Consider the following 27,709-nt stretch of genomic DNA (forward strand, 5'->3'; position numbering starts at 1 on the left):
ACCCATGTGGATGCCCTGTCCCTGTATCCCTGTCCCATCCCTGACCCGTGTGGATGCCGATGCGCAGCTCCAGCTGCTGCCCCGGCCGGTGGCGGATGCGGAAGGAGCGCACGGCGTCGAGCAGGGCCAGGGCCATCCGGGCCACCTCCCGCGCGTGGAGCTTCCCATTCCGCACCGGCAGCCCCGACACCACCATGTAGGCGTCACCTATGGTCTCCACCTGTGGGAACACAGGGACATCAGGGATATTCCTGTGTGGAAAAGGTTTTCAGACCTTGGAAGGGGCTGCCCAGGGAGGTGGGGGAGTCCCCAGCCCTGGAGGTGTCCAGGGAAGGACTGGACATGGCACTGAGTGCTCTGGGCTGGGGGACAAGGTGGGGATGGGGCACAGGCTGGACTCCATGGGCTGGGAGGGCTTTTCCAACCTTAGGGATTCTGGGACTCTGTGATTGTGGGATTTTGGGATTCTGGGATTCAGTAACTGTGGGATTCTGTTATTCTGAGATTCCAAGATTTTGTTATTCTGAGATTTTTGTGATTCTGGCATTTTGTGATTCTGGAATTCCGGGACCCTGGGACTTTGGGATTCCAAGACTCCCTGACCCCCTGATTCTGAGCCCCCTGACCTTGTAGACGTCAAAGTTGTCAATGATGGCATCGAAGCAGGTGTAGAGGTCGTTGAGCAGCGTCACCACCTGCATGGGGGTGCTCTGGGCCGACAGCGCCGTGAAGCCCACAATGTCGCTGAAGTAGATGGTGACGCTGTCAAACGCCTCCGCCTGCACCGTCTCCCCACGCTTGAGCTGCTCCGCCACCGAGCTGGGGGGACACGGCGGGGTCAGGGGGCACACGGCACCCCCACGGACCTTCCCAGGCACGGGCAGGGGGACACAACCCCCCTGTGTGGGGGTAAAGGCTGGGGATGGGGACACAACCCCCTCAGACACTCCTGGATGTGAGGTAAGAGGGGGATACAACATCCTCATACCCTCCTGGAGGGGGTAAGGGGGTGGTGACCCCCACAGACCCTCCCAGATGGGGGTAAGGGGGGGACACAAACCCCCCCAGACCCTCCTGAGAGAGCCACGTGGGAGTCCTTGGGGTCCCCAGCCCCTCCAAACATCCCTAACCCCAAACCACTGGGAGGTCCTTGGAGTCCCCAGGGTGTTCCCAACCCCCCCCATTCCCAGGCCATGTTGGGGTCCTTGGGGTACTCAACCCACACAGAGGTCCCTGTGTTCCCCAGCCCCCCCAACCCCACAGGACACCCACAAGGGACCCCAGCCTGGAGTTGCCTTTGGGGTGCTCAGGAGTGGGGGGTGCAGGCAGGGCTGAGACCCCCCGGGTGCTCACTGGGGCAGGATCTGGTAGAGCAGGGCCTCGGCTTTGCGCTTCTCCTCCAGGTAGGCCTGGGTCCGCTCCTCCACCAGCTCCTCCAGGTTGTTGGCATATTGCTCCATGCGGGACAGCAGGTTGTCCAGGATGTTGCTGCTGCTCTCCCTGCAGGCATGGGGTCAACACCCACCCTGGGACCCTTCCCAGGGTCAACACCCACCCAGAGACCCTCTCTGGGGGTCACCCCTCGCCCTCAGGGCTGAAGGAGGTGGAGGCACCTGTTGAACTTGCGGAGCTGGACCTTGATCTGGTTGAAGTCGGGGCGCTCCAGGGCATCCTCGGCCCAGCAGTGCTGCATGAGCTGCCCCAGCTCCTCCATGTGGCACCCGACGTTGGCCGAAGGCCGGAAGCTCGGCCGCTCCCCGCTCTTCACGCGCTCGATGATCTCTGCGAGGCCAACAACCCCTCAGTAGGTCCAATAACTCATTGGCAGGTTCAAGAACCCATCATCTGCTCCAAACACCCACCAATGCATCCAAGAACCCATTAACGGCTCCAAATCCGCACCAATGGGTCCAACCACCCATTAACAGATCCCACCTCAAGTCCAACCAGCCACCAACAGCTCCCGACCCCATTTCCCAGTCCCCCCACAACCCCCGTGCCCACCTTTGGGGCTGAGGTCCACGCCCTCCACGTAGAAGACGCCGTTGCGCAGGGCGATCTCCTGCAGGATGATCCCGAAGCTGTAGACGTCGCCCTTCTGCGTCCCCCGTGCCGGTGGCTCCTCCATCCGCAGCAGCTCCGGTGCCGTCCAAAGCTTCTCTGCGGCACCGGGGAGGGGGCTCAGGCCGGGCGGGACCCCGGGGGAGAGGGCACGGGGGGGCGCGGGGGGGTCTCACTGGCGAAGAGCGCATGGGTGTCGTCGCCGTCGGGGGCCGCGCGGAAGCTCTCCAGCCCGTAGTCCGTGATCTTGAGCACGAAGCGGGAATCGACCACGCAGTTGGAGGACTTGAGGTTCCCGTGGGACACGATGACCCCGTTGTGCAGGAACTGCATCCCCTGAAGAGGAGCAGGGAGATCGGGGCTGGATGGTCCTCCCCACCCCGGGGGATGGGGGGCCCTTGTGCGGTGGGGGATCCCCATGGGATGGGGGACTCCTGTGGGATGGGGGACCTCCATGGGATGGAGGAGCCCGATGGGATGAAGGATCCATGTGGGACGGGGGAGCCCTGTGGGATTGGGGACCACCACGGGATGTGTGACCCCCACGGAATAGGGATTCCCATGGGAAAGGGGATCCTCCCTGTCCTTTCCCTATTCGCTGGGTGGGCACGGGAATGGAGGACCCTAATGGAGGGAGGACCCTCGTGGGATGGGGACCCCCCCTGAGCAGTGTCAATACCTTTACGATGTCGTGGGTGAGGGAGTAGCGGAACATCCAGTCCAGGGTGATGCTCTCGTTCTCCAGGATGTCCTGGGGGAAAATCAGGGGGGTCAGGGGTGTCTCGGGGGGGAGTCTCTCACCCCTGCCCCCCCCGGCAGCCCCTCCTGTACCTGGAGGCTCCCACGGGGGCAGTACTCGGTCAGGATGCAGATGTTGGGGGGGTCAGTGCAGGCGCCGATGAACCGAGTCAGGTGCTCGTTCTGCACATCCCGCATCTGGGGGTGACAGGAGGTGGCACGGGGTTCCTGCTGCCCCCACCCACCCGTGGGGTGGGACCGTGCTGGGCTCCCCTCCCCTACTGGGAGTCACTCTCTGTCCCTCTGGGAGTCACCCCTCTCGTTGGGGGTCACCCTTGTTGAGGGCCACCCTCACCCCATTGGAGTCACTCCCTGCCCCATTGGGGGTCATCCCAACCCCACTGGGGTCCCCCCCGGGGAGTCACGTACGTGCTTCAGCTCGAACAGGACCTTCCTCGTGAGCTCGATGCGTTTGCGGTTCAGGTGCTTCACGGCCACCAGGTTACCCTGGGGGGACAAGGGGGATGAGGGACAGGGGGCGGTGGGTGGGACCCGGGGCAGTGGGTGCCACGCCTGGTCCCCCACCCCCTACCTTGTAATAGGCTGTCTTGGCGTAGACCTGGAACTGCCCCTCCGTAGTCATCAATGAGCCGTAGTTGGAGCCCCTCTGAGGGGAGGGGGGGGTTCAGCCTGGTACCCCCCGGTACCCCAGTTCCTGACAGGGCTGTGGGGTGACCCTGTCCTCCCAGTCCAATCCCAGTCCCCAGGCAGGGCCATGGGGTGACCCCAGTCCCCGAGCAGGGATGTGGGGTGACCCAGGTCACTCTTGGTCCCTGAGCAGGTCCATGGGTTGACCCTGATCCCCGGGCCCCAGCCCTCGAGTGGGGACATGGGGTCACCCCGGTCCCCCCAAAGCCTAGACCCCAGTGGGATTGTGGGGTGAGCTCAGTGCCCCTGATGCTGGTTCCCAAGCAGGGCCATGGGGTGACCAAAATCCCCCTGGTCCCCGAGCAGAGCCATGCGGTGACCCCTGTGTCCACTCCCATCCCTCAGCAGAGCCATGGGGTGACTCCTGTGTCCACTCCCATCCCCCAGTGGAGCCATGGGGTGACCCCATGCCCGTCCCCGTCCCTGTGGTGCCCACGGTGCCCACCAGGGACAGGGTGAGTTTGCTGCCGGCGCTCCTCAGGTGCTTCTCCAGGCTGCTCATCTGCACGTCCTCCCAGCGCACCCTCCACAGCTCCGCCGCCAGCTCCTTCTCCAGCTGCAGCTTCCTGCGCCGGGGGGGCCTGTGAGACCCTAACCAGCACCCCCCTGGCCCCCCCGGGCCCCCCCAAAGCCCCCTGACCTGTAGATGAAGAAGGAGGTGACGGTGATGGCCAGGAGGATCAGGCTGACCACAAGCGACAGCACCTCCAGCGTGGACAGAGTGGCTGTGAGGGGACAGGGGGGTGCTGAGGGGCTGGGGGGGGGCAGGGGGGGGGTCTCAGGGCCTGTGCCCCCCCCCCAGCCTCACCTTGGCGGCACAGGGGGTCACTGTGGTCGAATCCACAGGGAGGGACGTCGGACGGGACCACGTTCCCTGGCCAGTGGATCTCCCGGCCCAGCACCATCTGGATCTTCTTGGTGGTGCCATTGTAGTTGGCCACGATCTTTGGGGTGGGGGGGAGAGAAAAGGGTGGGAAGGAGCCCCCAGACCCTTCCTTGGGACTGACCCCCCCCAGGTGCCAGGGCTCACCTGGAATTCCCCCCGTGTGGGGTCCATGTCCCACAGGGAATAGTCGCTCTCCCGGTCCCCATTCTCGTCGATCTTCAGGAACCCAGTGACACCTGGGGGGGAGGGACGGGAGGGTCTGTGGGGGACCTTGGGGACTGTGAGGGGGGCTCTGATCCCAAAATATCATCCTGGGAAGGGGGCAGGTGGGGGACTGGCAGGTGGCATCTAGCTGGGATGGGTTGGAAAGGGGATGGGGACAGGACACGGATGAGGATGGAGATGAGAATAGGGAAAGGACAGGGAGGGGATAGGGAGGGGATGGGGCCAGGGACAAGGATGGGATGGGGAGGAGGATAGGGACAGGGAGGGGATGGGGACGGGGCTAGGCCTGACCGTAGAAGGTGCGGTTCCACATCTGCCGGGTGACGGCCAAGGCATCGGTGACGGAGCCGCCGCGCTCCAGGGTCTCGTTGAGGGCCTGGGCGTAGAGCAGGACCCCGTCGTGGAAGGCAGCGGCAATGAAGTTCATCTGGGGGGACAGGGATGGCTTGGGGATGGCTCGGGGACGGGGCACAGCTGGGGGGCCCTGCTCCCCTCCCCCCCGGCTCCATCCCACTTCCCATGTCCCCTTGTCCTCAGCTCCATCCTACGTCCCTTGTCCCCTCACCCCCAGCTCCATCCCATGTCCCTTGTCCCCTCACCCCCAGCTCCATCCCATATCCCTTGTCCCCTCACCCACAGCTCCATCCCATGTCCTCTCATTCCCACCTCCCCTGCCCTTTCCCCTTGCTCCCATCTCCCTGCTGTGCCCCCAGCCCGGTGCCCCCTGTCATTCCCCCCATTCCCACCATTCCCACGGTTCCCCTGGTCCCACCAGTCCGTCCTTCATGGAGAAGTTGAAGTGCTGCTGGGCCTCGTCCCGCAGGCGCCGCAGGAAGGGCCGGTACTCGGGGTTCTGGGGCTCCGTGTATGTGATGATGGTCACGGCCTGGGGGGACATGGCTGAGGGGGACTGGCAGACAAGTGCCCACCCGGGGGGGGTCCCTGTGCCCACCCTTGTGTCCCCGTGCCCACCCGGGGGGGTCCCTGGTGTCCCCGTGCCCACCCACGGGGGACCTGTACCCTCCCTGGTGTCCCCGTACCCTCCCTAGTGTCCCCGTGCCCACCCTGGTGTCCTTGTGCCCACTCTAGTGTCCCTGTGCTCACTCTGGTGTCCCCGTGCCCACCTTGGTGTCCCTGTGCCCTCCCTGGTGGCCCTGTGCCCACCCTGGTGTCCCCGTGCCCACCCTCGTGTCCCCGTGCCCACTCTGGTGTCCCTGTGCCCACCCTGGTGTCCCCCTGACCCCCGCCCGCGGCACAGCCCGTGCCCGGCTCACCTCGAAGGCGCGGCGGGCGCGGGGGTCGTGGTGGTCGCCGCGGTGCCAGGGCCGGCGGGGGTCGGGGAAGTGCCCCCCCTGCAGACTGGCGCCGAAGGTGTCGATGTAGAAGAAGGCGAAGTCGCCTCCCGTGAGCCCCTCGAGCTCCGCCTGCAGCAGCAGCTCCCGCAGCGTGTCCGGGGCACAGCAGACGTACACGACTGGGGGGGCACGGCCTTGGCACCGGGACCCCCGAGAGCCCCGGGACCCCCGATAGACAACCCTGTGACTCCTCACAGCCCCCCCCCCCCCCCCCGCCCCCCCGGCCCCCCCCCCCCCCCCCCCCCCCCCCGACAGCTCCGGGACCCCCGGCAGCCCCCAGAGACCACGGGACACCCCGACTCCATGTCCCAGGGATTCCCGGTTATTGCACGATATGAGCCTGAGACCCCCAACATCCCTGGGAGACCCCAGGAGCCCCCAGCCCCATGTCCTGGGGGTCCCCAGTTATTGTGTGACGTGAGCCCCAGCCCCCCAACATCCCTGGGACCTCCCGGGACCCCCCGGCCCGGGGGCAGCAGAGCCCGTGGGCTGTCACGTAATAACCACGGACCCCCCCGTGTGGGGCTGGGGGCTCCCGACCCCTGTGCCCCCCCCCGTGTCGTGCCTGGCGCTGCCCTCGGCGCCAGGCCGAGGTTTCCTGTTTTCCCGACTCCGTTTCCTCCTCCCCGCGGCCCCGATGGATTCTCGGCGACACCGGGACCCCGGCGGTACCACCCCCGCGGCACCAGCCGTGCCACCCCCCGGCACCCCAAAATACACCCCCGGGGCTGAGCACCCACCGCCAACCCTGCGTCCTGTGTCACCCCATGTCACCCCGTGTCACCCGGGACTGTGAGACCCCCAAATACACACCTGGGGCTGAGCACTTACCCCCACCCTCCCGTGCCAGCCCCGCGTCACGCGGGGTTGCCCCACGGGAAAGGTTGGAGCTGCCCCGGGACCACCGGGATGGGGACGGTGCTCAGCAGCTCCCGGGGAGGACACGGCACAGGGAGGAGGGTCTGGGGGGACTCGAGGGGGGTCACGGTAGGGTGGGGGCAGAGCACATGTGTGTGAGTGTGCAGGGCAGCTGTGCACGGCTGAGAACACATGTGAACACGTGTACAGCCGTGTAGTGCCAGAACACCTGTGCCCAGCTGTGAACACGTGTCAACAGACGTGTAAAGCTGGGCACAGCTGTGTACAGCTGTGAGAGCCATGAACAGCCATGCACAGCCAGGGACACCCGTGTACTGCTGTGCACACCCGTGTACGGCCATGAACACCTGTGTACAGCCATGAACACACGTGTACAGCCATGAACACCCATGTAAAATTGTGCATACCCATGTAGGGCCATGAGCACAGGTGTGGAGCTGTGTAGAGCTGTACACACCCATGAACACCCATGTACAGACACGTGTGGCCATGAACACCCGTGAACACCTGTGAACAGCTGTGAACAGCCGTGTACAGCTGGGCAAAGCCATGTACTGCTGTGAACACCCTGTGCACAGCCATGTACTGCTGTGAACACCCTGTGCACAGCCATGAGAACCCATGTAAAGCCATGAACACCCCTGAAACCTTGTGCACACCCATGTCCAGCCATGAACAGCCATGTAAAGCTGTGCACAGCCGGGCACAACCATGTACTGCTGTGCACACCCATGTATGGTTGTGAACACCCCTGTAAAGCCATGCCAAGCTGGGCACACCCATGTGCACCCGTGTGGAGCTGTGCCCACCCGTGATGAGCCACACACTGCCCCGTCCCCCTCCCTCTCCCCCTCCTCATCCTCCTCCCTGTCCAAGTGTCCTCCTCTCCACCCTGCTGTCCCCCTCCCCATCCCACTGTCCTCTTTCTATCCTGGTGTCCCCTTCCTACCCCACTGTCCCCTTCCCATCCCACTGTCCCACTCTCATCCCGGTGTCCTCCTCCCCATCCCAGTTTCCCTTTCCCACCCCGGGGTCCCTTTCCCCTCCCAGTGTCCCCTTCCCACCCTGCTGTCCCCCTCCTATCCCAGTGTCCCCCTCCCCACCCCACTGTCCCTTTCCCACCCGGCTGTCCCCCTCCCGCTCCAGTGTCCCTGTCTCAGTGCCCCCTCCCCGTCACTCACTGCGCCCCTTGGCCTTGATCTCCTGGATGACGAAGGAGAAGTTGCCGCTGTCTTGGAACACGACGTCCATGACCGTGAGGTTGCGCAGGGTGGGCAGCTGGACGTACAAGCCCTCGGCAGCGAAGAAGCAGGGTCGGTCGTCCACCCTCTCGTCCCAGTACACGAGCAGCGCCCGGCGCGTCCAGTTGAAGCGGCGGTGGAGCCGCACGCCCAGCTCGCCCAGTTTGCGGTGGCTGGGGCCGGCGCGCGTGGTCAGCGCGAACTCCTCACGCTTGTCGTCGAAGCCGTGGGCCTCGGCCCCCGCCGTGACCAGCGGCAGCTGCCAGTGGCTGGTGAACCGGGCCACGGGCGCCGCCGTGTACACGCACCCAGGGCCCACGAAGGCGGCGGGGTGGTGGGCCAGGCGCAGGTCAACGGCGGCCAACGGCGCGGCCATCTCGGAGCACACGCCGTGCCGGTCCTCGCTGTCGCCGAACACCCAGCGGAGCGTGAAGCCGGGCAGCAGATCCCGCCGGGAGTTGACGGTGGCCACAGCCAAGCGCACGGCGGGGCCCACGCGCGGCCAAGCCCAGGGGTAGGTGAGGTTGTGCCGGGGCAGCACCACGGCGAGGGTCAGCGCGGCGCTCCCGGGGGTGGTCCCGGGGGGCGTCGGGCTCGGGGTCGCCGCGGCAGCGCCGAGGAGCAGGGCCAGCGCCAGCGCCGCCAGCATCGCCCACGGACGGTGGCAGAGTGGCAGAGTGGCGTGTCCCCCCCTCCCACGGCGGGGCTGAGCCCTTCCTCGCCCCCCCCCACTGGTGACACAAAGGGCCGTTATCATCCACACCGACCTTAACTCCTTCCTCGCCGCTCCCCCCGCGGCGCCTCGGGCGGGATGGGCGGCGCGCGGGGCCGCCCGCTGGCGGGGGGGGGGATTCCCGTTCTCAGAGGGGGTCCCGGCCCCTGGAATGCGCCGCGATGTGTCCCCCTCCCCTCCCCGTGTCTTGTCGCGACCACTCGGGTGCTGCCGCTGACCCGCCCCACGACCGGACACGGGCACGAGTGAGGCGCTGAGACCCGATGAACTCGTCAGTGGGGCGGGGGATGTCCCAAAACGCGGCCCCCGCCCCGTCCCCGCGCGGCGCCGGAGCCTCCGGGCGGCCCCGGCGGAGGGGTCGTGGGGGGCTCGGGCATCTCTCGCCCCCCCTTTCCGCACCCGTGGGAGGTTCTGCCCCACGGAGGGGTCCCCGCGGCCCCATGGGAGTGGGGGGTGACCCCAGAGGTGCCACTCGGGGCGTCGCGCGGCTGCTGGGGACACTGGGGGTACTCGGGGGACACGGGCGGACGGGGACGCACGCGGGGGTTGAGGACGCGCGTGGACGGGCACACACGCAGATCCGGGGTGGTCCAAGCCCGGGACAGTCCAAAGCCGGGATGGTCCAAGCCCTGGGACACGCGCAGCCCCCCGGGGACACCCCGAGCCCTCGGGTCTGACGACACACGTGACACCCCTTACCGCGCGATGCTCCGGGGCGGGACAAGCTGCAAAAAGTACTAAGGTGCATTAAAGTCGCCTTAAAGCAGCGGTAAAACCGGACGCGATTAACGAGATCGCTGCTGAGGAAAAGACGAGGTCAGCCCTAGCAGAGGATGGTTTCGATCCATCGACCTCTGGGTTATGGGCCCAGCACGCTCCCGCTGCGCCACTCTGCTGCTGCGCGCGACTTCTACCGGCCGCGGCATAAGGCACCAACCCGCGCGCGCCCCATTCACGGACCCGGCGTCCCCCCCCAGCGGCCGCGCGCCGCTATTGGTGACTTCCGCTTAGATTGATGCGCAGCCAGACCAATGGAGAGCGGGGGAGCGGCCCCGGGAGGGCGGGCCGGCGAAGGGTGGTGACCAATGGGAGGGGGGGTTGCTGCGGCGTCTGAGAGCGGCGGTTCATTGTTGGGAGCGGCGGAGACATGAGGTGGGGGAAAACCGGGAAGGGGGGGGGGGGGGGGGACAGGCGGGGGACGGGGCGGGGTAACGGGGAGCGGGGGGATGGGGTGTGTGGGGGTGGGACCGGGGGTCACTCGGACCCCCCGTTATCTCTCCCGTTCTCTCCCCGCAGGGGTGACCGAGGCCGCGGCCGCGGCGGCCGCTTCGGATCCAGGGGAGTCCTGGGAATGCTTCGGATGCGGGGAGGGCGGTAGGGGGGTCCTGGGGGGGGGGGGGCCCAGGTACCCCCCGGCCCTGCCGGGCCATCCCACTTGTCGTGACAGCGCTCTGTCGTGACAGGAGGGTGGGTTTGGGGGGGACAAAGCCCCGCCCAGAGAGTGAAGTGGGCTCTTCTCTCCCCTTTAGGTTCCGGCCCTTTGTGCCCCACATCCCCTTTGACTTCTATGTCGTGAGTAACCCCCGTTCCGAGGGGATCCAGGGGGGCTTTTCTGGGGATTGCCAGTGGTTTTCCAGCTTGAACGACCCCCCATCCCTGGTTTTGGGGGTTTGGCTTCTTGTGGTGGAGCTGAACTGAGCAAATCCCCTAAAAACCCCAATATGGAGGATTTTATTCCTATTTGGAGTGGGATAAAGGGACAGAGTTGAGGGATAACACCACAAATCCTTCCAGGATCATTTTTTTTGGGAGATTATACCAGATCAATCCCTGGATTGAGGTTTGTCCCCCCTCTCCAACCCTCAGGGTGACCCCAATACCTGTCACCTCCTCTCAGGTGTCCTCTCGGTCCCGCAGCAACACCTGTTTCTCACCCGTTCCAGGGAAAAATCATTCCCTCATCCCGAATTCCCTGAGTTTCTGCCCTTTAGGGATGTAATTCCAAGGCCCAGTAGCTGCAGATTTAATGAGTTAAATTATTAAATTAATTAATATAGTTAATAAAACCCTCTGAAGCTGCACAGGTGGGAGCTCCTGGACACTCGTGGAGCTCCGGTAGGATCATGTGAACAGGGAATTGTGTTGGAAAGTAAAATCCCAGTGGGAATTTCATCTCATTCCAGTGTGAGATGGCCTTTCCTCGTGTCAAACCTGCAGCTGATGAGACAGCCTTCAGTGAGGCCCTGCTTAAGAGGAACCAGGACCTGGCTCCCACCGCTGCCGAGCAGGTGGCCAAAATTCCCTCAGATCCTTGGGATGGGTGCTGGAGAATCCAAAGTCCTTCAGAGACTCTCAGGAGTGGCCTAAAAATGAATTAATTCTCTGGAATGAGCACCCAGGAGGAGCTTCTTGGATGATTTTGTGCTCTGCAAGTGGAATTGTTGGGAGGTTTTCCTGGATAATCCCCCCTTCCTGTTCCTTCCCAGGCTTCCATCCTGTCCCTGGTGACCAAGATCAACAATGTCATTGACAACTTAATCGTGGCACCTGGAACCTTTGAAGTGGTGAGTCCAAAGTTGGGAAAAGAGCTCCGTGGGGAGATGATGGACTGGTGGGATTGGGAAAAGAGCGCCCTGGGGAGATGGTCCCTCACAAGGGCCCTGGTGGTCCTGGCCCAGGGCAGATTAAGGATCAATACTGAGCCCCCAAAATGCTGCACTGTGTGTTGAATTCCCGGGATTTGGGGTTGTCCTTCCCACAGCAAATTGAGGAGGTTCGCCAGGTGGGCTCCTACAAGAAGGGCACGATGACCACGGGGCACAACGTGGCGGATCTGGTGGTGATCCTGAAGATCCTGCCCACCTGTGAGTGCTGGCTGGGTGGGATCAGGTGGGATCGGAGCGACTCCCAGCCCTGCTCCAACCCTTCTCCTTCTCCTTCTTTTCCCCAGTGGAAGCCGTGGCAGCCTTGGGGAACAAGGTGGTTGAGAGCCTGAGGGCGCAGGACCCCAGCGAAGGTGGGACCTCTGGAGCGATGCAGGCTGAGTTCCCGTGTTCCCAGGAGTTTTCCAGCCCCTCCATGCGTAATTCCCGGTTTTCCCCCCCAGTGCTGACCATGCTGACCAACGAGACGGGCTTTGAGATCAGCTCAGCCGATGCCACGGTGAAGATCCTCATCACCACCGTGCCGCCCAACCTGCGCAAGCTGGACCCGGAGCTGCACCGTGAGGGCCCGGCCGCGCTTCCCACTGGGATCTGGGGCAGAGGGAGCACCTGGTGCACCCTCCCTGTGCCTCTCTGGGTTGGTGAACCGGGACTTTGTGCTTCTTGTAGTGGACATCAAGGTGCTGCAGAGCGCCCTGGCCGCCATCCGGCACGCGCGGTGGTTCGAGGAGAACGCCTCGCAGTCCACGTGAGTTCCAAGGGAATCGTGGATCCAAGGACCATGGGTTTCCTTATGGAGAATGTGGAGTGGTGCTGGTGGTGCAGGACTGACCCTCCTCCTGCCTCTGCCCCAGGGTGAAGGTCCTGATCCGGCTGCTCAAGGACCTGAGGATCCGCTTCCCCGGCTTTGAGCCACTCACGCCGTGGATCCTGGACCTGCTGGTGGGGGACGTGGATGTGGCGCTGATCCCGATCCCAGTCCCAGTTGGGGATTCTTACCCTGAGCTGAGATTCTTCCCTTCCTGCCCTAATTCCTCTGCCCTTCCCGTTCCAGGGGCACTACGCCGTGATGAACAACCCCACCCGGCAGCCCCTGGCTCTCAACATTGCCTACAGGTCAATCCCAGGGGATAAATTCCTGCTGTGGCTCCGTTTTCCCCGTAAAACCACTGGAGTGGTGCCTGGGAGATGAATCCAGCTCCTCCAGCTGGGAGCTGCTGGCTGTATTTTTTTGCTGGAATGCTCCAGTTTGAACCCGAAATGTCCCATGTGCAGGCGCTGCCTCCAGATCCTGGCGGCCGGGCTCTTCCTGCCCGGATCCGTGGGCATCACGGATCCCTGTGAGAGCGGCAACTTCCGGGTGCACACGGTGATGACGCTGGAACAGCAGGTGAGGGGGGTCCCCACAGGGGAGGGGATGCTCGGGGGGTCCCTGTCCCTGCACTGACCCCTCCCCACCCCCAGGACATGGTGTGTTACACGGCCCAGACCCTCGTCCGCATCCTGTCCCACGGGGGCTACCGGAAAATCCTGGGACAGGAGGGAGATGCCAGCTGTGAGTGGAGGTGTCCCTGTGAGAATGGGGCTGGAATCCCAGGGGTGTCCGGGTGGGAATGGGGCTGGAATCCCAGGGGCATTCAGGGGGGAATGGAGCTGGAATCCCGGGGGTATCCAGGTGGGAATGGGGCTGGAATCCAGCGCCACCTGTCGGGGCAGACCTGGCATCCGAGATGTCCACGTGGGACGGGGTGATCGTGACACCCTCGGAGAAGGCGTATGAGAAACCCCCAGAGAAGAAGGAAGGGGAGGAGGAAGAGGAAAACCAGGAAGAGCCAGCAGCGGGAGAGGAGGAGGAGAGCATGGAGACCCAGGAGTGAGGGCACAGGGACACCTGCGGCAGGAGAGGGCCCCTGAGTTGGCCCTGTTCATAAGTTGCACATTAAAGTGTTCCCCCTTTCCAGTGAGTCCTGGTTGGTCAGGGACACACAGGATGGATGGGAATGACACTGGTGGGATGGCAGGAGAAGGTTCCAGAAGTTGAAAGGACCCACCTGGGGGTGCCTGAACCCCAAATCCCACCTGAGGACACCTAAATCTCACCTGGGGCTGCCCAAACCCCAAATCCCACCTGGCGACACCCAAACCCTACCTGGGGGTGCCCTCACTTTTCCGTGGGCTTCCCAAATCCCCCTGGGGCTGCCCAACGCCCCCAAAACCCCCCTGGGGCTGCCCAACACCCCCTGCTTGTGCCCAGACCCCCCCTGGCAACCCCTGCTTTCCCCACTGTCCCCAAGGCCCCTCAGGGATGTGGCACCATCACAGACTCCGGCGTCACTTTTATTCCAGCGCCCCCAAATCTGGGCACACGACTCGGAGGGGGGGGGTCCCTGCTCCCCATGTGGCAGGTGAGGAGGGACACCCCCCCTAATTCCCAAGGCTGTGATCCCGGGGATACCTGCTCCCCTGGCTCTCACTTGCCCTGGTAGCCCCCAGCCTCCAGCATCGCCCTCCTCCGCACGGTCTCCTTGGCCACGCTGTGGTTCAGCCTCCGTAGCCGCTCCTGGGCAGGAAAAACCCCCTCTGTGAGTGCCCGGGGGGGGGGGCTCTGGGACACCCCACAACCCCTCTTTGCCCCCCAGAGCCCCACCTGGGCGTTCTGCAGGATGTTGTTGACCAGCACCACCCGGCGCCGGGCGTTGAGCAGCTTCTTCACGTAGGGGTCGAGGTCAAGGGCCACCTTCTGGTCCTCGTTGATGCGGCAAAGCTCTGAGGAGGGGGCACAGAGCCAGTGAACCCCCTGTGCCCCCCAAACCTGGGGGTGAGGGGTGGCAGAGGTGACCCCCACCCCTGTTTTTGGCTCACCTGTGGCCAGGCTGTCGATGTGCTCCCGCAGCTCCACCTGGCTCTCCCTGCGAGGGGACAGGGAAAACATTGGACCCCACCCCAAAGGCCCCCCAGTATGGGATCTGTGCCCTCAGCACCCCCCAGCCGAAAAGTCACCCCCCCAGGGGACCTGGACTCCCCTGAGCTACCACATTCTCCCCAGTATTGTCCATCACTGGTGCCCCCAAAGCCCTTCATCCCCTCAAAATCCTTCAACCCCAGCCCAAAACTGCTCTCCAGGTGCCCCTAAACCTCTTTACTGCCTCAAACTGCCTCTCCAGTGCTCCCAAAGCCTTTCAGACCCCTAAAGGTGTTCCCCCAGCCATCTACCTCCCTCAGGTGCCCCCCTCAAACTCTTCACCTCCCTCGGGTGCTCCTAAAGCCCTTCACACCCCCAAAGCTGCCCCTCTCAGCCCTACCTCCCCCTCAGCCTCCGCGCTCCCCCCGCCGCTCCCGGCCCGCCCTGACCGGTCCGTGTGGCCGTACCTGACGCTGTGGACGTGATGGTCGAGCTGTCTCACGGCGGGGCGCAGGAATTGCAGCAGCCCCTCAGCGAAGAGCTCCCGGGCCGCGGGGCCGCTCCCCACCGCCATCTTGACCCCTCGCGCGCTGCGGGGGCTGCTGGGAAACCGAGTCCGCCGGGGTGGGAAAGGCCGCGGGGGCTGATGGGCAATGTAGTCCCGAGTGGGGACAGATGAGCCTCAGCTCAGGAACATCTAGAGGCACAACCGCACCGCTGACAGACAGGCCACAAATCCCAACCCCGTCCATTACAGAACGGTTAAAACAACACGGTTGGGGTCCTTTCACCTTGTTTTTTTGGCTTTTTTCCCTCCACTTTTTTAGGGCTTTCCCTCGTTCCCTCAACCTCTTCCTTCCCTCAGCCCCTTCCTATTCCTCAGCCCTCTCCTGCCTACCCTGCCCCCTAAATCCCGTTACCGGCATTTGCCCGTTCCCCTCAGTACCAAAAGCAGCGGCCGGAGAGCGTGAGACGCCGCCGCGCCGCAGCCAATGGCAGCCGCCGTAACAAACGTCCCTCCCCTCGCCAGCCAACAGCGGCTGCGCTTACACTGCCTGAGCACACACGGGCCCAGCCCCCGGCGCCGCTGGGTCCCGGCGCCGGACTCCGGCCCCGATCCCACCGGGAACGCCGCCGGACTCCGGCCCCGATCCCACCGGAAACGCCGCCGGACTCCGGCCCCGATCCCACCGGGAACGCCGCCGGACTCCGGCCCCGATCCCAACTCGATGGAGCGGGTTGGTTCCTGGGGCTGCGACCGCATTCCCCCCGCTTCCTTCTGCCCCTATAGAGTAATTGCATGGCAGAGGAGGAGGAGAAAAATCCCATTTTCTGGGAAAAAGCCCAAACCCTAAACATGGCTTTGGGAATTATTTTTCTCCTTTGTTATAACCAACCAGAAATGCAAGATTCCAGTAGAACCAGAATAGGTCACAGAAGGGGTGAAATTCAAACTTGGAAGGGAATCACAAACCCTTCACCAAGCCACGGGGTTCAATTGTTTTTTGGGGAAAAATGACAGATTTTGGAGTCTGTGCTGTAAGAGAGAGTTCTGATGCTCTGCTTCGCTGTCCCAGCTGGAATTTTATGTCCCTGCCTCCCATTCCATTAAACAAGCACTTGAACCACAGAAACACGGAAACCAAAGGAACTTTAAACCCCAAAAAAATCCACTAAAAGGGAATTTTCCACCTGCTCCAACCTATGGGAACTTCTGGTGTGGAACAAGAGGATTTGAGCATCTTGAAGGAAAACAAAGCTAAACTTGGGCTCTTGGCCCTGCTGGGATGGTTGGGGGTTCAACTGAACTCTACAGGAGTGTATCTGGTGATCCAAAAATACAACCGAGCCATCCCCAAAACCCAACAAGAGCATCCCAAAACATAACAAAAATATCCCCAAATCCAACAGAAACACCCCAAACCCCAACCACGGAGCTCCAGAGGCACACCAAGGCCTGACCCCCATCCCACAGACGTGTCACCAGCGGTAGATCCATCCCACTTTCCTCAGGGGGGAAAAAAAAACAGCGAAAAAGATCCCCCCCCAAAAACAATCCCAAAAAAAGTTTAATACAACAGAGAGAGTATCAAAACATCGAAGAACACACTAAGTCTGAATTCTCCATGGGGAATGGAGAAGGGCTCTCCCAGCACGGCACAAGCTCCGCGGGCAGTCCTGGCCCCTCAGTCGGCAGCCTCAGGATCCGTCTGTGCCATGTAGGCGTCCAGCTCTGCGTCCAGATGTCCCTTGGTCTTGGACATGTAGGCGTCCAGCTGGTTGTCCAGCTGCTCCTTGGTCAGGGCCGGCCGTGCGGAGCCTCTGCCGCGGCCTCGGCCTCTCCCACGGCCCCCGAAGCCGCCCCGGCCCCGGCTGGACATGCCTCGACCTGGCAGGGATGGAAAACCAGTCACACCTTCCAGCCAAGGAATTCTCAACTCCCGATTCCCTACCCCAGCCCTCCAGGTGCCCAGAGAGATGTTGGAGCCATGGATTCACGCCCAGCTCGCTCCAGTCCCTCTGTGTTTGTCAGCCCAAGAGCCACCGCTCAAAGCTGCTGAAGAATCGGGAGCTTCACGAGAATTCCTCAGTCCTAGCCCGACCATAACATCTGGCTGCCCCCACCCCTCCTCCAACAACTGGCTCCAGGTTCTCCTCTCCCACCCAATTCACCCCCCTTCTCAATTTTATTGTTAGAAACAACCAGCTCTTGGATAAATGACCTTTTCAAATTCCAGACTTGGAATTTCAGAGGCTGGAGGTTCCATGCCCTGACCTTGAGCAGGAGAAGGGACTGCAGCTGAACACCCGTTATCCCTGAGGTCTGGGCACACTCACCTCTGCCTCCGAGCCCCCCTCGGCCCATGGCCCCTCGGCCCAGGCCGCCTCTTCCCGGCCCTCCGCGGCCCCTGAGCCCTCCTCTCTGCAGCCCCATCCGGGGGGCGATCCCCCTCCTGCCGCGGAGCAGCCCCTGACCTGCGATGGAACAGCCAAAAAAACCGGGATTTCAGGCTGAGGAACAGCCAGGGGGACGTCAGGGCTGCGGGCAGGGGGTGGCACCCACCTCGGAGCGCGGCAGCCCCTCGGATCATGGCCCGGGCGCCGCGGCCCCGCAGGGCCCCCCGTGGAATTCCGCGCTGGCCCAGGGCCAGGCCCCGGCCCCCCAGGGCCCCTCGGGCCAGCGCTCCCGCCGGCCGGCCCAGCCGAGCCTGGATGTTGCTCTTCCCGAGACGCTGCTTCAAGCTCTTCTGGAAGAGAGGATCAGGAAGGGAAAGAGCGGAAGTCATGCAGCAATCTGGGACTGGGGACACGACATGAGATGTGGGATAGCACTCCTAAAACACAGGGCTATGCCTGGAAGCCAGGCCTGCATTCTCAAAACAATCAGCAACTCCTCTGTTTTCCTCGCAGCCGAGGGAGGGTGGAGCTGGGGTGGGGTTTTAAGGGCTGGAGGTGGGACTGTGAGGTGAAGCACTCGGCAGCTCCCGAACCCCGGGATGAGACATTTCTCTGGAAAAATAGAGAGGAGACATCAACAGCCAGCACTGAACACCCCCACGGCAACAGCAACCACCAGGAGGTGACAAATTACTTATCTGAGGTAAAAAGCGGGATTTTCTGCAAGTCCCTCAAGGTGTCTTGTTTTTAGGATCATGGAATATCCCAAATGGGAAAGGACTCACAAGGATTGAGTCCAACCCCTGGCCCTGCACAGACACCCCAACAATCCCATCGTGTCCCTCCAGCGTTGTCCAAACGCTCCTGGAGCTCTGGCAGCCTTGGGGCTGTGCCCACTGCCCTGGGGAGCCTGTTCAGTGCCCAACCAACTACCCTCTGGGAGAAAAACCTTTTCCTAAAATCCAGCCTAACCCTCCCCTGGCACAGCTCCAGCTGTTCCCTCAGGTCCTGTCCCTGCTCACACGGAGCAGAGATGGGAGCTGCCCCTCAGGAGGAGCTGCAGCCCCCTGAGGTCTCCCCCCAGTCTCGTCTCCTCCAGCTGAACAAGCCTCGATTGCTCCTTGTGAGGCCCCTCCGGACCCTTCCCCATCCTTGTATCCCTCCTTTTATACCTCCAGGAGCCTTTCTACAGAATCTCAGAATCCCTGAGGTTGGAAAAGCTTTCCCAGCCCATAGAGTCCCCCCTGTGCCCCATCCCCACTTTGTCCCCAGCCCAGAGCACTCAGTGTCACATCGAGTCCTTCCTTGGACACCTCCAGGGCTGGGGACTCCCCCACCTCCCTGGGCAGCTCCTGCCAAGGCCTGAACAACCTTTCCATGGGAAAATTCCTCCTCATGGCCAACCTGACCCTCCTATGGGGAGCTGAGAGAAGATCCTCCCCGAGCCTCCTTTTCTCCAGTGATCCCTCACAGGACTCACCCTCCGGCCCCTTCCCTTCTTGAGACTCTTTATCTCTGAGGAGCTTATTTTCCACATCCCTCCAAGCCCAAAATCCAGCTTTTCCTCACCTGTTTGAGCTTCAGAGCGGCCTGGACAGACGGTCTGTTCTCCATCTGCTGGGCCAGGCGTCTGTTTCTGGCGCTGGCCAGCTGCTGCTGCTGCATGGTGGCCCGAATATTCACCGGCATCGGCTGTTTGTTCTTCAGCATGTTAGTGAAGCTTCAAGGTCGAATAAAACGGGGTTTAATTAAAGCTTAAAACACACAATTACTGGCATTTCACGGTGCTCGAGTGGGTCTCCAGCTCCCATGAACCTTATGCAAAGAGTGGTACTTTTATGGGATTACGGATTCCTCGCTTGCCACGAGGACTGGAAAAGGCAGGAATGAGGTGGAAGTTCAGTCAGGATGAGAAAGCCGGAGGTTTAGTGGGTTTAGAGGTGGTAAAAGGGGTGACAACCAGCAGGAAGCAGGGATGGCCATGACAGGTGGGAGAAACCGGACAGCAAAAGCCAAATTAACCCCCCAAAATCTGGGAAAAGCTTAAAAACTCCAGGCCAGGAGGTAGGTTAGAAGGACACTGTGCCCTGAAATGCCTGGTGTGCTCTGGCGCTGCGGGAACCAGGTTGGAAATGATCACTTTAAAGCCTTTTCCAACCTTAAACAATGCCATGATTCTACAAAATTCCACCACCCAAAGCACCTCCTAATTTCCACCCAACTGTTTCCCTGAAATGAGGCCACTCGAGAATTTGGTGCTTTTAGTGCTTAATTTAAGAGCAAGCACGCAGTGAGATGGTAAATAAAGCCCCTGAACAGCATCCTGGGAGCTGAAGAGTGGAATAAATCCCCTAAAAATGAGGAATATGGGCTGATGTGCCAGTAAGCTCAGCCTACAGCTCCCTGCAGCGCTGCTGGAGCAAGAACTGCCCCAAAACTTCTCAATCGTAAGAGAATTAACCCCAAGGTGCTCAGCAGGGCAGCGAGACACCCGTTAGTCGTCACAGAGGAGCCACACGTGGAAAACCAGCGGAATGACCCACGGGAAGAGCGCGAGGACAGAGGAGAGATGGAGGTGAAGCGAAGCATTTGCCTCTTACAAGGCCCAAAGAGCCTTTGGGCTGGTTCCAGGGGCCACCACCGGCCTCTTACAGGGCTCACCCGGGCAGGTGGGACCCTCGGGCGCGGTGGCCGGGCCAAAATACCAATGTCAAAAACATGTGGGAGAGACAGGGAGGGTGCGTGAGGTTGGTCTCTGCTCTTACAACACATCCCACCGCATTTCCGTGGCACGCGAACATTAAACCACGGAGCAATCCCTCCGCAACCGGGCCCTTTTAACCCGCTGTGCCACCGGACCTGGAGGCGAAGGCAGGTGTGGAGGCACCTGCTCGCTCGACGAGGTTAAAAGAGGGCGGGACCCACGGTGGGCTTGGATTTGGGCAGTGAGAATTAAGTATAAAAACATGGTTTCTTAGGAGCTGAAGGTGCCGTTGGCTTCCTCACCGCTCGTTCAGAGACATCTTGGTGGTGCTCTTTAGCACGACCTTCGGTGCTGACTGTGCAGCCATCTTCAGAGAATCTGCAAAACAGGGCCAAAAGGGAGAATTTACACCTTTATTCTACATTTCTACTGTTAAATATTAAATAATCCCTCCATTTTTGCCCCTTGAGTGGAGAAAAAACCAACCTGCCCCACTTCTATGCGTAATACATTCATTTATTTTTAGTGTTTTCTAGCCCTCTGCCAAAATTTTTAGGTTCTGATTGTGATGATTTTAGGATGACTGTGTGATTTTTTTAATGTTTTGTAGCCCCCCCTGCCAGTTTTAATAAATCAGGGAGTTACTTTAACTCATCCTTACCAAAAATTTATCTTTTTGTAGTGAATATTTTGCCAATATTAAGAATAGTAATACAAAAATCCAGCAGCAAGATGGCAATCAAGTGGCACCTTCAGAGAAAAATTTGCCAAACAAAGCCAAAAAATATCAAAATTATATAATTATATGCTTATATGGTTAAACGTTAAAAAATTCTCCATTCTGGGTGGAGAGAACTGAGAGGCAGGTTATGGGTATTAAAATAAAAGATTTTTAGTATTTTCTAGCCCTAACAAATCAGGGAGTTACTTTATTTCACCCTTACTAAAAAGGTGTCTTATAGTGAATATTTTCCTATTATTTGGGGTAATAATACAAAAATCCAGCAGCAAACGGCAACTAAATGCCTCTAGCACAGTAACACCTCCACATTTCCCACGATTTTAGCATCAGCAAGAGGCAAATCCCAATTTTAAGGGCACAGGGCGCAAAATCGGGAATAAAAATCCAAGACTATGCTACACAAGCATCATATCCTTTAAAAATACCGAGGTTCCACCTGACTCAGGGCAGGGATTTAAATCCCCCCCCAGTGCTGGATGCTACGGAAACGTGCTGAGCTCCAACCCCCGAGCTCTGCAGATCGATTTATTAATTTATTTTTATAATTAGCACCAAATTTAACGGGTGGGTGACCGGGCTGCGCTCACCCTACAACACCCTCAAAACTTCGCTTTTTGGAGAGGATTTACAGCCAGAAATCGAGTCAACCCGCAGCCTCGCTCCTGTTTTTATTTATTTTTAACAACTTTACTGGGCTTTTAAAAATATAAAGTGGGGTTTTAAGCGGTTTTTTCTCCTGAGTGACCGTCACGGGGGTATCCCCGCTCCGCCCCCGTCAGCCCCGAGAACAGCTCCGGGCACGGAGCCGGGGGAAGAAGGACACCCCCCACCCCCCAGAACCCTGAGGGGACCCTCCGGAGCTCTAAGGGGGCCCTGAGGCCTGTCCCGCCCCCTTCCCCCCCCCCGCAGCCGGGGCAGTCTCTCACCGAAGCAGACGGTCGCCAGGTCTCTGGTGGCTCCGGCGGGCGGGTGTTGCCGGGGCCGGTGTGAGGCAGGCGCGGGGCCGGGGCCGGAGCCGGGGCTGGCGCTGAGCTCCGCCCGCTCCCGCCGCCGCCACCGCTTCTCCCTCAGCCGCCCGCGACAAAATGGCGGCGGCGCTGCTCCCGCCCCCCCGAAATGGCGGCCGCGCGCCCGGCCACTCCCAACGCGTTCGCGACCCACGCAAGGAGAGCGCTGATTGGTGTTCCCCCGGGGAAAGGGGGCGGGGCAGATAAGGGGGGGGAAACTATGGTATCCGTGTGACGTCATATTGACGTGATGACGTCACGTGAATCGGGTGTCGTCATGGAATCCTGGGAGCAGGGAATCATGGGATTGTGGAATGGTGGAGTCATACAATCATGGAATCATAGAGTCACAGAATCATGAAATCGCGGAATTCTGTGGAATCACGGAATTGCAGTAGCATCATCACAGAATCAAGGAATCGGGGATTACTGGAACCATGGAATCACAGAATCATAAAATTATGTAATCCTGGAATCATACAGAATCATGGAATCATGGAATATCCTGAGTTGGAAGGGTCTCAAAGGATTGTCCGGTCCAGCTCCTGGCTCCTGGATCCCCCCAAAAAACCCACCAAAACCCCATCAAAATCCCACCAAAATTCCAACCTTGGAATGTTGCCCAAGTGCTCCTTGACCCCTGGGGACTCCATTCCCATTCCCCTCTGAGGGCATACCCTTTCCCAATCCCACCCCAGCTGTGCCCGGATTCCTGGCAGATGATGGCGCTGGCAGCCCTGGCGGGGCCATTGGCTCCCAGCCCATCCCACTGGGATCCCAACCGGTTCCTCCAGCCTCACGGGTGCGGTCCTGGAGACTCCGGAGGCTCTGACAGCGAGTCCTGACCTGTCACCCCCCAAATCCCAGTGTCCCCGTGTCCAACATCCCAACACTGCCCGGGATCACCCGCTCCCTGGGGCGATCTAGGATGGATTTCAGGCTCCCTGGATGGATCAGGGTGGAGCCAGGGATGTCTGCAGGCACTTGGGGTGACCCTGGGTGGCTTGGGAGAGGGAAAATTCCCTGGAATCCCCGGAGGCTCTCGGAGGGGGACGCTGGGAATGAAGGAGCTGCCAACACACCCGGGCTGGGTCGGTGCCTTTATTGTGGAGCTGGATCCCGGCGGGATCCCCTGGGAATGCTGGGGAGTGGAGACAGGGTGGCAGGGGAGGCTCTGGATTTTGGGAATGCCGTGTGTGCGGGGTGGGAACACAGCAGGTCAGGCGTTCTCCCAGAAGAAGGTGTTGCAGGCCACGGTCAGGGCGGCCACCAGGACCACGAACTCCTGGAAATCCACCTCCCCGTCGCCGTTCTCATCCAGGTCCTGCATGATCTTCTCCACGGCCCCTGTGTCCTTTTGGGTCTGGTGGGGGGGCACAGGGTGAGCCCAGGGGGAAAGAGGGGAAGGGGAGACCTCCCAGTGCTGCAACTGGTCCCAGTTACCTCCAGGAAACATCCCAGCTCGCTCTGCAGCAGCTCCTTGAGCTCCTTCTTGCTCAGCTTGTATTTGTCCCCCTCCTTCCCAGAGTAGTGGTGGAAGACGTTGATGAGGGTCTCCATGGCCCCTTCCAGCTGTGATGCCATGGATCTGGCTGTGGGAAACCCCCCCCCCCCCCGTCATGGGCGCCACCCACCAGTCCCCTTTCAATGACACCCCCCCAAATGTCTCCCACCCCCTGCCCCGTCCCCTTCCCGGCAGCGTTTCCTGGTCCCGCTGGGCAGGGGTTGACACTGAGGATCTGGGGGTTCCCGGGCATCCTGGTGCCCCTCAGGGTAGGGTGGGGGGCTCGTCCAAGGGGAAAAGACCCCATGCACCTGCCCCACTTTCAGTGTGCCCACCCTGTTCCCCCTCCCATTCCTGGCAGCGTCACATTAGTCCGGCTCCTGTCCCTCGTCGCTGTGCAGGGATCAACACTGTGGATCTGAGGGTCCCAGGGCATCCTGGGCATTCCCAGGGTTGGGTGGGGGGCTCCGGGGTGCCGAAATGACACCCCCTCCACCTCCCCCCTCACAGGGCAGCCCCCAAACGTCACCCACTCCCTGCCCTGTCCTGGTCCCTCTGCTCACTCTGTGCTGGGCAGGGACTGACACCGCAAATCTGGGGGTCCCACGGCACCCTGGTGCCCTCCAGGGCTGGGTGGGGGGCTCCTCCGAGGGGGAGGGACCCCATCCACCAGCCCCCCTTCCAATGACACCTCGGTCCCTGCCCTGTCCCCTTCCCGGCAGCGTCACGTTTGTCCCGTCCCTCGGTGCTGGGCAGGGATCGACCCACGGGATGTGGGGGTCCCTGGGCTGGTTGAGGGGTTCCTCTGGGATGGGGGGATCCCTCCCCATACCCCTCACAGGCCACCTGTGCTCACCTGAGCTCCCCGTGCTGCGAGTGCTCCCAGACGGGCCGCCGGGGACGCTAAATAAGCTCCAAGCCCCCTCCCTCCGGGAGGATCCGATACCGGGGCTGGACAGCCCGGCTGGCACCACCGGCCACCCCTGCGGGGGCTGGGACCTGGGGGGCTGGACCCCCGGGATGGCACCAGGACGGCACCGGGAAGCACTTCCAGCCCCACTGGAGTTTGTGGGGTTCTGGTGGGAAAGGATGGGGTGGGCACAGCATCACTTTGAGGGGCTCAGTGCCCTCCTCATGTGTCCGTCACCACCCCCAGGGATGAGTCTGGACCCCTGGAATGGCACTGGGATGGCTCTGGAAAGTACTTCCAGCCCCACCGGAGCTTGGGGGGTTCTGGTGGGAAGGGATGGGGGTGGGCACAGCATCACTTTGGAGGGCTCAGTGCACCCCCCATAGATGAGCCTGGACCCCTGGGATGCTGGGGAAGTGTGGGGTGGGCACTGGTTCACTGTTAGTGTCAGTCCCACCCTAGGCCCATGTCCCTCATGTCTCTGCTGTCCCTGGTGTCCTTTGCGTCACCACGGACCCCTCGTGTCCTGAGCGCCCGGGGTCTGACCCCACGGGGTCCCCCTGGCATCCCCCATCTGTCAGCGGTGCTGTTGGTGCCAGGGCCGTGCCCAGCCCTTGTCCCAGGGCTGGAAAGGGATCCGGTGTCCTGGGCCCTGACACGGGAGCCGGCGGGGCCGGGGGGAGCCGAGGGGGCTATCGGGTGACTCCAGCACGTCCCCCGGGGCCCCCCGAGCGCTGAAAGGCCTCTTGTCACTCTCAAAAGGCCCCACAATTCCAGCCCGGACGTTGCTCCAGCAACGCCTCGGCCAAGAAACCAGATTCCCGAGCCGGCCCTGGAAATGCTGATAATCCGGGCTCCCGTTACGGCCCCGGATCCGCACAGGCTGGACCCCCACGGCCTGCCCAGCTCTGGTGGCCCCATGGGAGCTCGGCCTCCAAAATCATCATCCTCCCTTCTTGGAGACCCCCCCACAGGGATTGGGACCCCCCACAGGGGGTGGGATCTCCAAGGATTGAGACCCCTCACAGGGATTGGGATCTCTCTCCAAGGGTTGGGACCTCCCCAGAGAGGGGCTGCCGGGAGCTGCTTTTCGCAAGAGCCGGGTGGTGCCAGGCTCTTTATCCCAAATTCCAGCCCTAATTTGGGGCTAATTATATCCTGCTCCCTCCTTTCCATCTCCTGCACTTCCTGTCCCTGCGGTTGGGAAATGCCCAGGTCAGTCCCCACTCAGGGACCCCAAAACCACAGTGAGATCACCTGACACCACTGTGTCAGGGAGGGGGGGGACTGGAGGGTTTGGGGTCACATGCAGGGTCCTGGAGGTCCCCTGTTCTGTTCCTGGGGCAGGTGAGGGGGGTGTGAAGGGGGTTCCTGGGTGGAGTTGGGGGTCCCGGATGGAAGTGGGGGTCCCAGATGGAAGCAGGCAGTTCTGGATGAAAGTAGGGGTCCCAGATGAAATGGGAAGTCCTGGATGGAAATGGGGGTCCTGGATGGAAATTGCGTGTCCAAGACAGGGGTGAGGGTTCCAGATGAAAGTGGGGGTCTCAGATGGAATTGTGAGTCCCAGATGGAAGTGGGGGTCCCAGTGGAATGGAGGTCCCAAAAGGAAGCTCAGGAGCTGCTTCCCAGCAGGACACAGCTCCCATTTTTGCTGTGGGGCAGGAAGGGGGGCCTGGAGTTTTGGGAGAGGCCAAATCCAGAGCCTGGGAATGGGGGGAACGGGAAGGAACCGGTGGCACTCACTCAGTGTGGCCCTGTCCCCCGGATCCGGCTGCTCCTTCCAGGAAAGCCCAGCTCTGGGACTGCCCAGCTGGGGAACAGCTGCCTGTGACGGGGCCAGGAATCCCCCAAAAATAACCTGGCCCTGGTCCCTGCACCGGGCATGGGGACATGGCTGGGCTGTGGGACCAGAGGGCTCCCATGAAGCCCAAACCCTCCCGGAGAGCAGGATTTGGGACCAGCCGGGGGAGCCCCGGCACTGCCGGGGGGCATCACTGGGGTTTTGGGGGGTCCTGTGGTCGCTGCGGTGAGGGGAGATCACGCCCGGCTGGCACATTCCCAGGACAAGCTCCTTCCAAAGCAGGAGCAGTGAGGCTGTGCCAGGAACAGCCTGGAACAGGTTCCAGCTGCTGCGAGTCCCTGAGCTCCCTCCAGCCCAGCTAAACCAGTTGCTCCAGTTACCTGGGCCGGGCCCATCTTGTCTCTCTGTCCCAGCACTGGGACAGGGAAGAGGCTTTTTCATCCCTGTGCTTTGGAATGGCAGGAGCTGCTGCGGCCACACTGGGGGCACTGGGACGGCACTGGGACGGCACTGGGACGGCACTGGGATGGCACTGGGCACCCGGTTTTGCCCCACAGTCCCCTCCAGTGGAGCTGGGGGGGCCCATGGTGGGCACAGTGGCTGTCCCTGGTTGGGGTCCCCAACCCTGGGAGGTTGTGGACAACCCCAGGACAGGACATGGAGGTGACACCAACCCCTGGGAGGCACGTGGTCACTTTGTCACATGGAGTCCTGTGGTCCTATATGGCCCTGGTCCCTATATGGCCCCTGTCCCCATATGGCCCCAGTTCCTATATGGTCAATGTCCCTGTATGGCCCCAGTCCCTATATGGTCCCTGCCCTTATATGGCCCCTATCCCTATACGGTCCTTGTCCCTGTCCCCATATGGCCCATGTCCCCATGTGACCCAGCCCTTATATGGTCTCAGTCCCTATATGGCCCCTGTCCCTATACACCCCCAGTCCCTGTATGGTCCCCTCCCAGCCATGTTGGGGGTCCCCTGGCAGGGTCACCCCTCCCTGCCCACGGAGACGGCCCCAAACTGGGATCTCAGCCTTGACTGGAAGGTGCCTTTTTCCCGGCTCCTGCAGCTCCTGCTGTTCCCTCACCCCTAACCTGGCACCCCAAAATTCCAGGGGCGGCGAGTCATGGGCCCACCCGGCTCCAGGGCCGGTGATTCACCCCAAACCTGGCCTGGTCGGTGCCGCTCCTGACTCATCCCGGCGTTTCCCAATGGCCCATCCCGGGCCCTGACGTGGGGCCGGAGGAAGTGCATCCCTGTCCCTGTCCCCCCGTCATCCCGGGACCGGGGCCGGGCCGGATGGGGCTGCAGGAAACCAATTCCTGCCCCGTGAGCTGGTGTGATGGGTGTGGGGTGGGGAGCAGGTGCCATCAGAGCCTCCCCATCCCATGGAGAGGTGGAGTGAGTGTGTCAGGGCTCAGCAGAAACCCGGCAGGGGACAGGGGTGTTGTGCCAGGAATGTCCCTGCCCTGGGTTTCCAAAACACCACTGGGTTTCTGGGACCCCAAAACTCCCTGCGCTGTCCTGGGGGGCTGCTCGTCCCACCCTTGCTCTGTGTGGGACACAGGGATGGGGTGGGTGACAGTCAGGGACATCGGGGCCAGGCCCGGGGCTTTGTCTGGGGTCATGCCCGGGGTCCCCATGGGAATGTTGGGGCTGCTCCCTCTCCCAGGTGGAAACGTGCCAGGGCTGCCATGTTATAAATACACACTGATTAGAGGGGAGCGCTCGGGTCCCAACCCCCTAATTA

General features: G+C 61.7%; 5 protein-coding genes and 1 non-coding gene across 8 annotated transcripts; 1 reads left to right on the forward strand and 5 right to left on the reverse strand.

Moving 5' to 3' along the window:
• Positions 1-14: 14 nt before the first annotated feature.
• LOC113940220 (atrial natriuretic peptide receptor 1-like) lies at positions 15-8,763 on the reverse strand (the record flags this gene model as incomplete). The annotated part of the gene is made up of 18 exons (XM_027631326.1): positions 8,034-8,763; positions 5,893-6,092; positions 5,391-5,504; positions 4,910-5,045; positions 4,538-4,629; positions 4,316-4,451; positions 4,148-4,232; positions 3,953-4,073; positions 3,392-3,466; positions 3,229-3,306; positions 2,893-2,997; positions 2,741-2,812; positions 2,238-2,397; positions 2,005-2,160; positions 1,614-1,782; positions 1,354-1,500; positions 627-819; positions 15-220 (listed from the first exon to the last, which is right to left on the reverse strand). Coding segments are annotated over exons 1-18 (2,954 nt in total), but the record flags the coding sequence as incomplete, so codon positions are not given.
• An 887-nt stretch (positions 8,764-9,650) lies between these two features.
• Positions 9,651-9,722, reverse strand: TRNAM-CAU. Its single transcript has one exon. It is a non-coding gene; the product is annotated as a tRNA-Met (tRNA).
• A 179-nt stretch (positions 9,723-9,901) lies between these two features.
• Positions 9,902-13,447, forward strand: LOC113940224 (interleukin enhancer-binding factor 2). Its single transcript, XM_027631334.1, has 14 exons — positions 9,902-9,978; positions 10,123-10,164; positions 10,356-10,398; positions 11,010-11,114; positions 11,313-11,390; positions 11,588-11,690; positions 11,777-11,842; positions 11,933-12,049; positions 12,159-12,237; positions 12,344-12,431; positions 12,544-12,605; positions 12,765-12,879; positions 12,954-13,044; positions 13,206-13,447. The coding sequence occupies exons 1-14, from the start codon at positions 9,974-9,976 to the stop codon at positions 13,364-13,366; spliced, it is 1,155 nt and encodes a 384-aa protein (XP_027487135.1). The 5' UTR covers positions 9,902-9,973; the 3' UTR covers positions 13,367-13,447.
• Positions 13,448-13,810: 363 nt separating this feature from the next.
• LOC113940223 (SNARE-associated protein Snapin-like) lies at positions 13,811-15,377 on the reverse strand. Its single transcript, XM_027631333.1, has 5 exons — positions 15,290-15,377; positions 14,859-15,088; positions 14,352-14,398; positions 14,137-14,255; positions 13,811-14,049 (listed from the first exon to the last, which is right to left on the reverse strand). The coding sequence occupies exons 2-5, from the start codon at positions 14,963-14,965 to the stop codon at positions 13,960-13,962; spliced, it is 363 nt and encodes a 120-aa protein (XP_027487134.1). The 5' UTR covers positions 14,966-15,088; positions 15,290-15,377; the 3' UTR covers positions 13,811-13,959.
• Positions 15,378-16,441: 1,064 nt separating this feature from the next.
• On the reverse strand, positions 16,442-21,765 carry LOC113940222 (chromatin target of PRMT1 protein). 3 transcript variants are annotated; one of them, XM_027631331.1, is made up of 6 exons: positions 21,662-21,765; positions 20,296-20,371; positions 18,859-19,009; positions 17,456-17,636; positions 17,230-17,367; positions 16,442-16,780 (listed from the first exon to the last, which is right to left on the reverse strand). In XM_027631331.1, exons 2-6 carry the CDS (start codon positions 20,358-20,360, stop codon positions 16,578-16,580), a joined length of 738 nt encoding a protein of 245 aa, XP_027487132.1. In that variant the 5' UTR covers positions 20,361-20,371; positions 21,662-21,765; the 3' UTR covers positions 16,442-16,577. The 3 variants fall into 3 exon arrangements, with proteins under 3 accessions (XP_027487132.1, XP_027487131.1, XP_027487133.1); XM_027631330.1 differs by having other exon boundaries at positions 17,456-17,639; XM_027631332.1 differs by lacking the exons at positions 16,442-16,780; positions 17,230-17,367; positions 17,456-17,636 and adding an exon at positions 17,646-17,901.
• Positions 21,766-22,827: 1,062 nt separating this feature from the next.
• LOC113940219 (protein S100-A1-like) lies at positions 22,828-25,966 on the reverse strand. The gene is made up of 3 exons (XM_027631325.1): positions 25,900-25,966; positions 23,186-23,334; positions 22,828-23,105 (listed from the first exon to the last, which is right to left on the reverse strand). The coding sequence occupies exons 2-3, from the start codon at positions 23,324-23,326 to the stop codon at positions 22,962-22,964; spliced, it is 285 nt and encodes a 94-aa protein (XP_027487126.1). The 5' UTR covers positions 23,327-23,334; positions 25,900-25,966; the 3' UTR covers positions 22,828-22,961.
• Positions 25,967-27,709: the final 1,743 nt, after the last annotated feature.

Source organism: Corapipo altera, unplaced genomic scaffold (assembly GCF_003945725.1).
Source record: "Corapipo altera isolate COAL_440 unplaced genomic scaffold, ASM394572v1 128647, whole genome shotgun sequence".
NCBI classification, from domain to species: domain Eukaryota; kingdom Metazoa; phylum Chordata; class Aves; order Passeriformes; family Pipridae; genus Corapipo; species Corapipo altera.

Excerpts from the sequence above, each read along its gene's own strand:
- LOC113940222 (XM_027631330.1), bottom strand. The coding sequence starts at position 20,360 with ATGGCTGCACAGTCAGCACCGAAGGTCGTGCTAAAGAGCACCACCAAG. Across the intron at positions 17,368-17,455 it reads AGGGGCTGCCGCGCTCCGAG|GTCAGGGGCTGCTCCGCGGC; the intron begins GTGGGTGCCACC and ends GTTCCATCGCAG. Across the intron at positions 16,781-17,229 it reads AGGGGGGCTCGGAGGCAGAG|GTCGAGGCATGTCCAGCCGG; the intron begins GTGAGTGTGCCC and ends CATCCCTGCCAG.
- LOC113940224 (XM_027631334.1), top strand. Across the intron at positions 11,691-11,776 it reads CCTGAAGATCCTGCCCACCT|TGGAAGCCGTGGCAGCCTTG; the intron begins GTGAGTGCTGGC and ends TCTTTTCCCCAG. Across the intron at positions 11,843-11,932 it reads GGCGCAGGACCCCAGCGAAG|TGCTGACCATGCTGACCAAC; the intron begins GTGGGACCTCTG and ends TTTCCCCCCCAG.
- LOC113940223 (XM_027631333.1), bottom strand. The coding sequence starts at position 14,965 with ATGGCGGTGGGGAGCGGCCCCGCGGCCCGGGAGCTCTTCGCTGAGGGG. Across the intron at positions 14,256-14,351 it reads CATCGACAGCCTGGCCACAG|AGCTTTGCCGCATCAACGAG; the intron begins GTGAGCCAAAAA and ends CCCCCTCCTCAG. Across the intron at positions 14,050-14,136 it reads ACATCCTGCAGAACGCCCAG|GAGCGGCTACGGAGGCTGAA; the intron begins GTGGGGCTCTGG and ends TTTCCTGCCCAG.
- LOC113940219 (XM_027631325.1), bottom strand. The coding sequence starts at position 23,326 with ATGGCATCACAGCTGGAAGGGGCCATGGAGACCCTCATCAACGTCTTC. Across the intron at positions 23,106-23,185 it reads AGCTGGGATGTTTCCTGGAG|ACCCAAAAGGACACAGGGGC; the intron begins GTAACTGGGACC and ends CCCCCCCACCAG.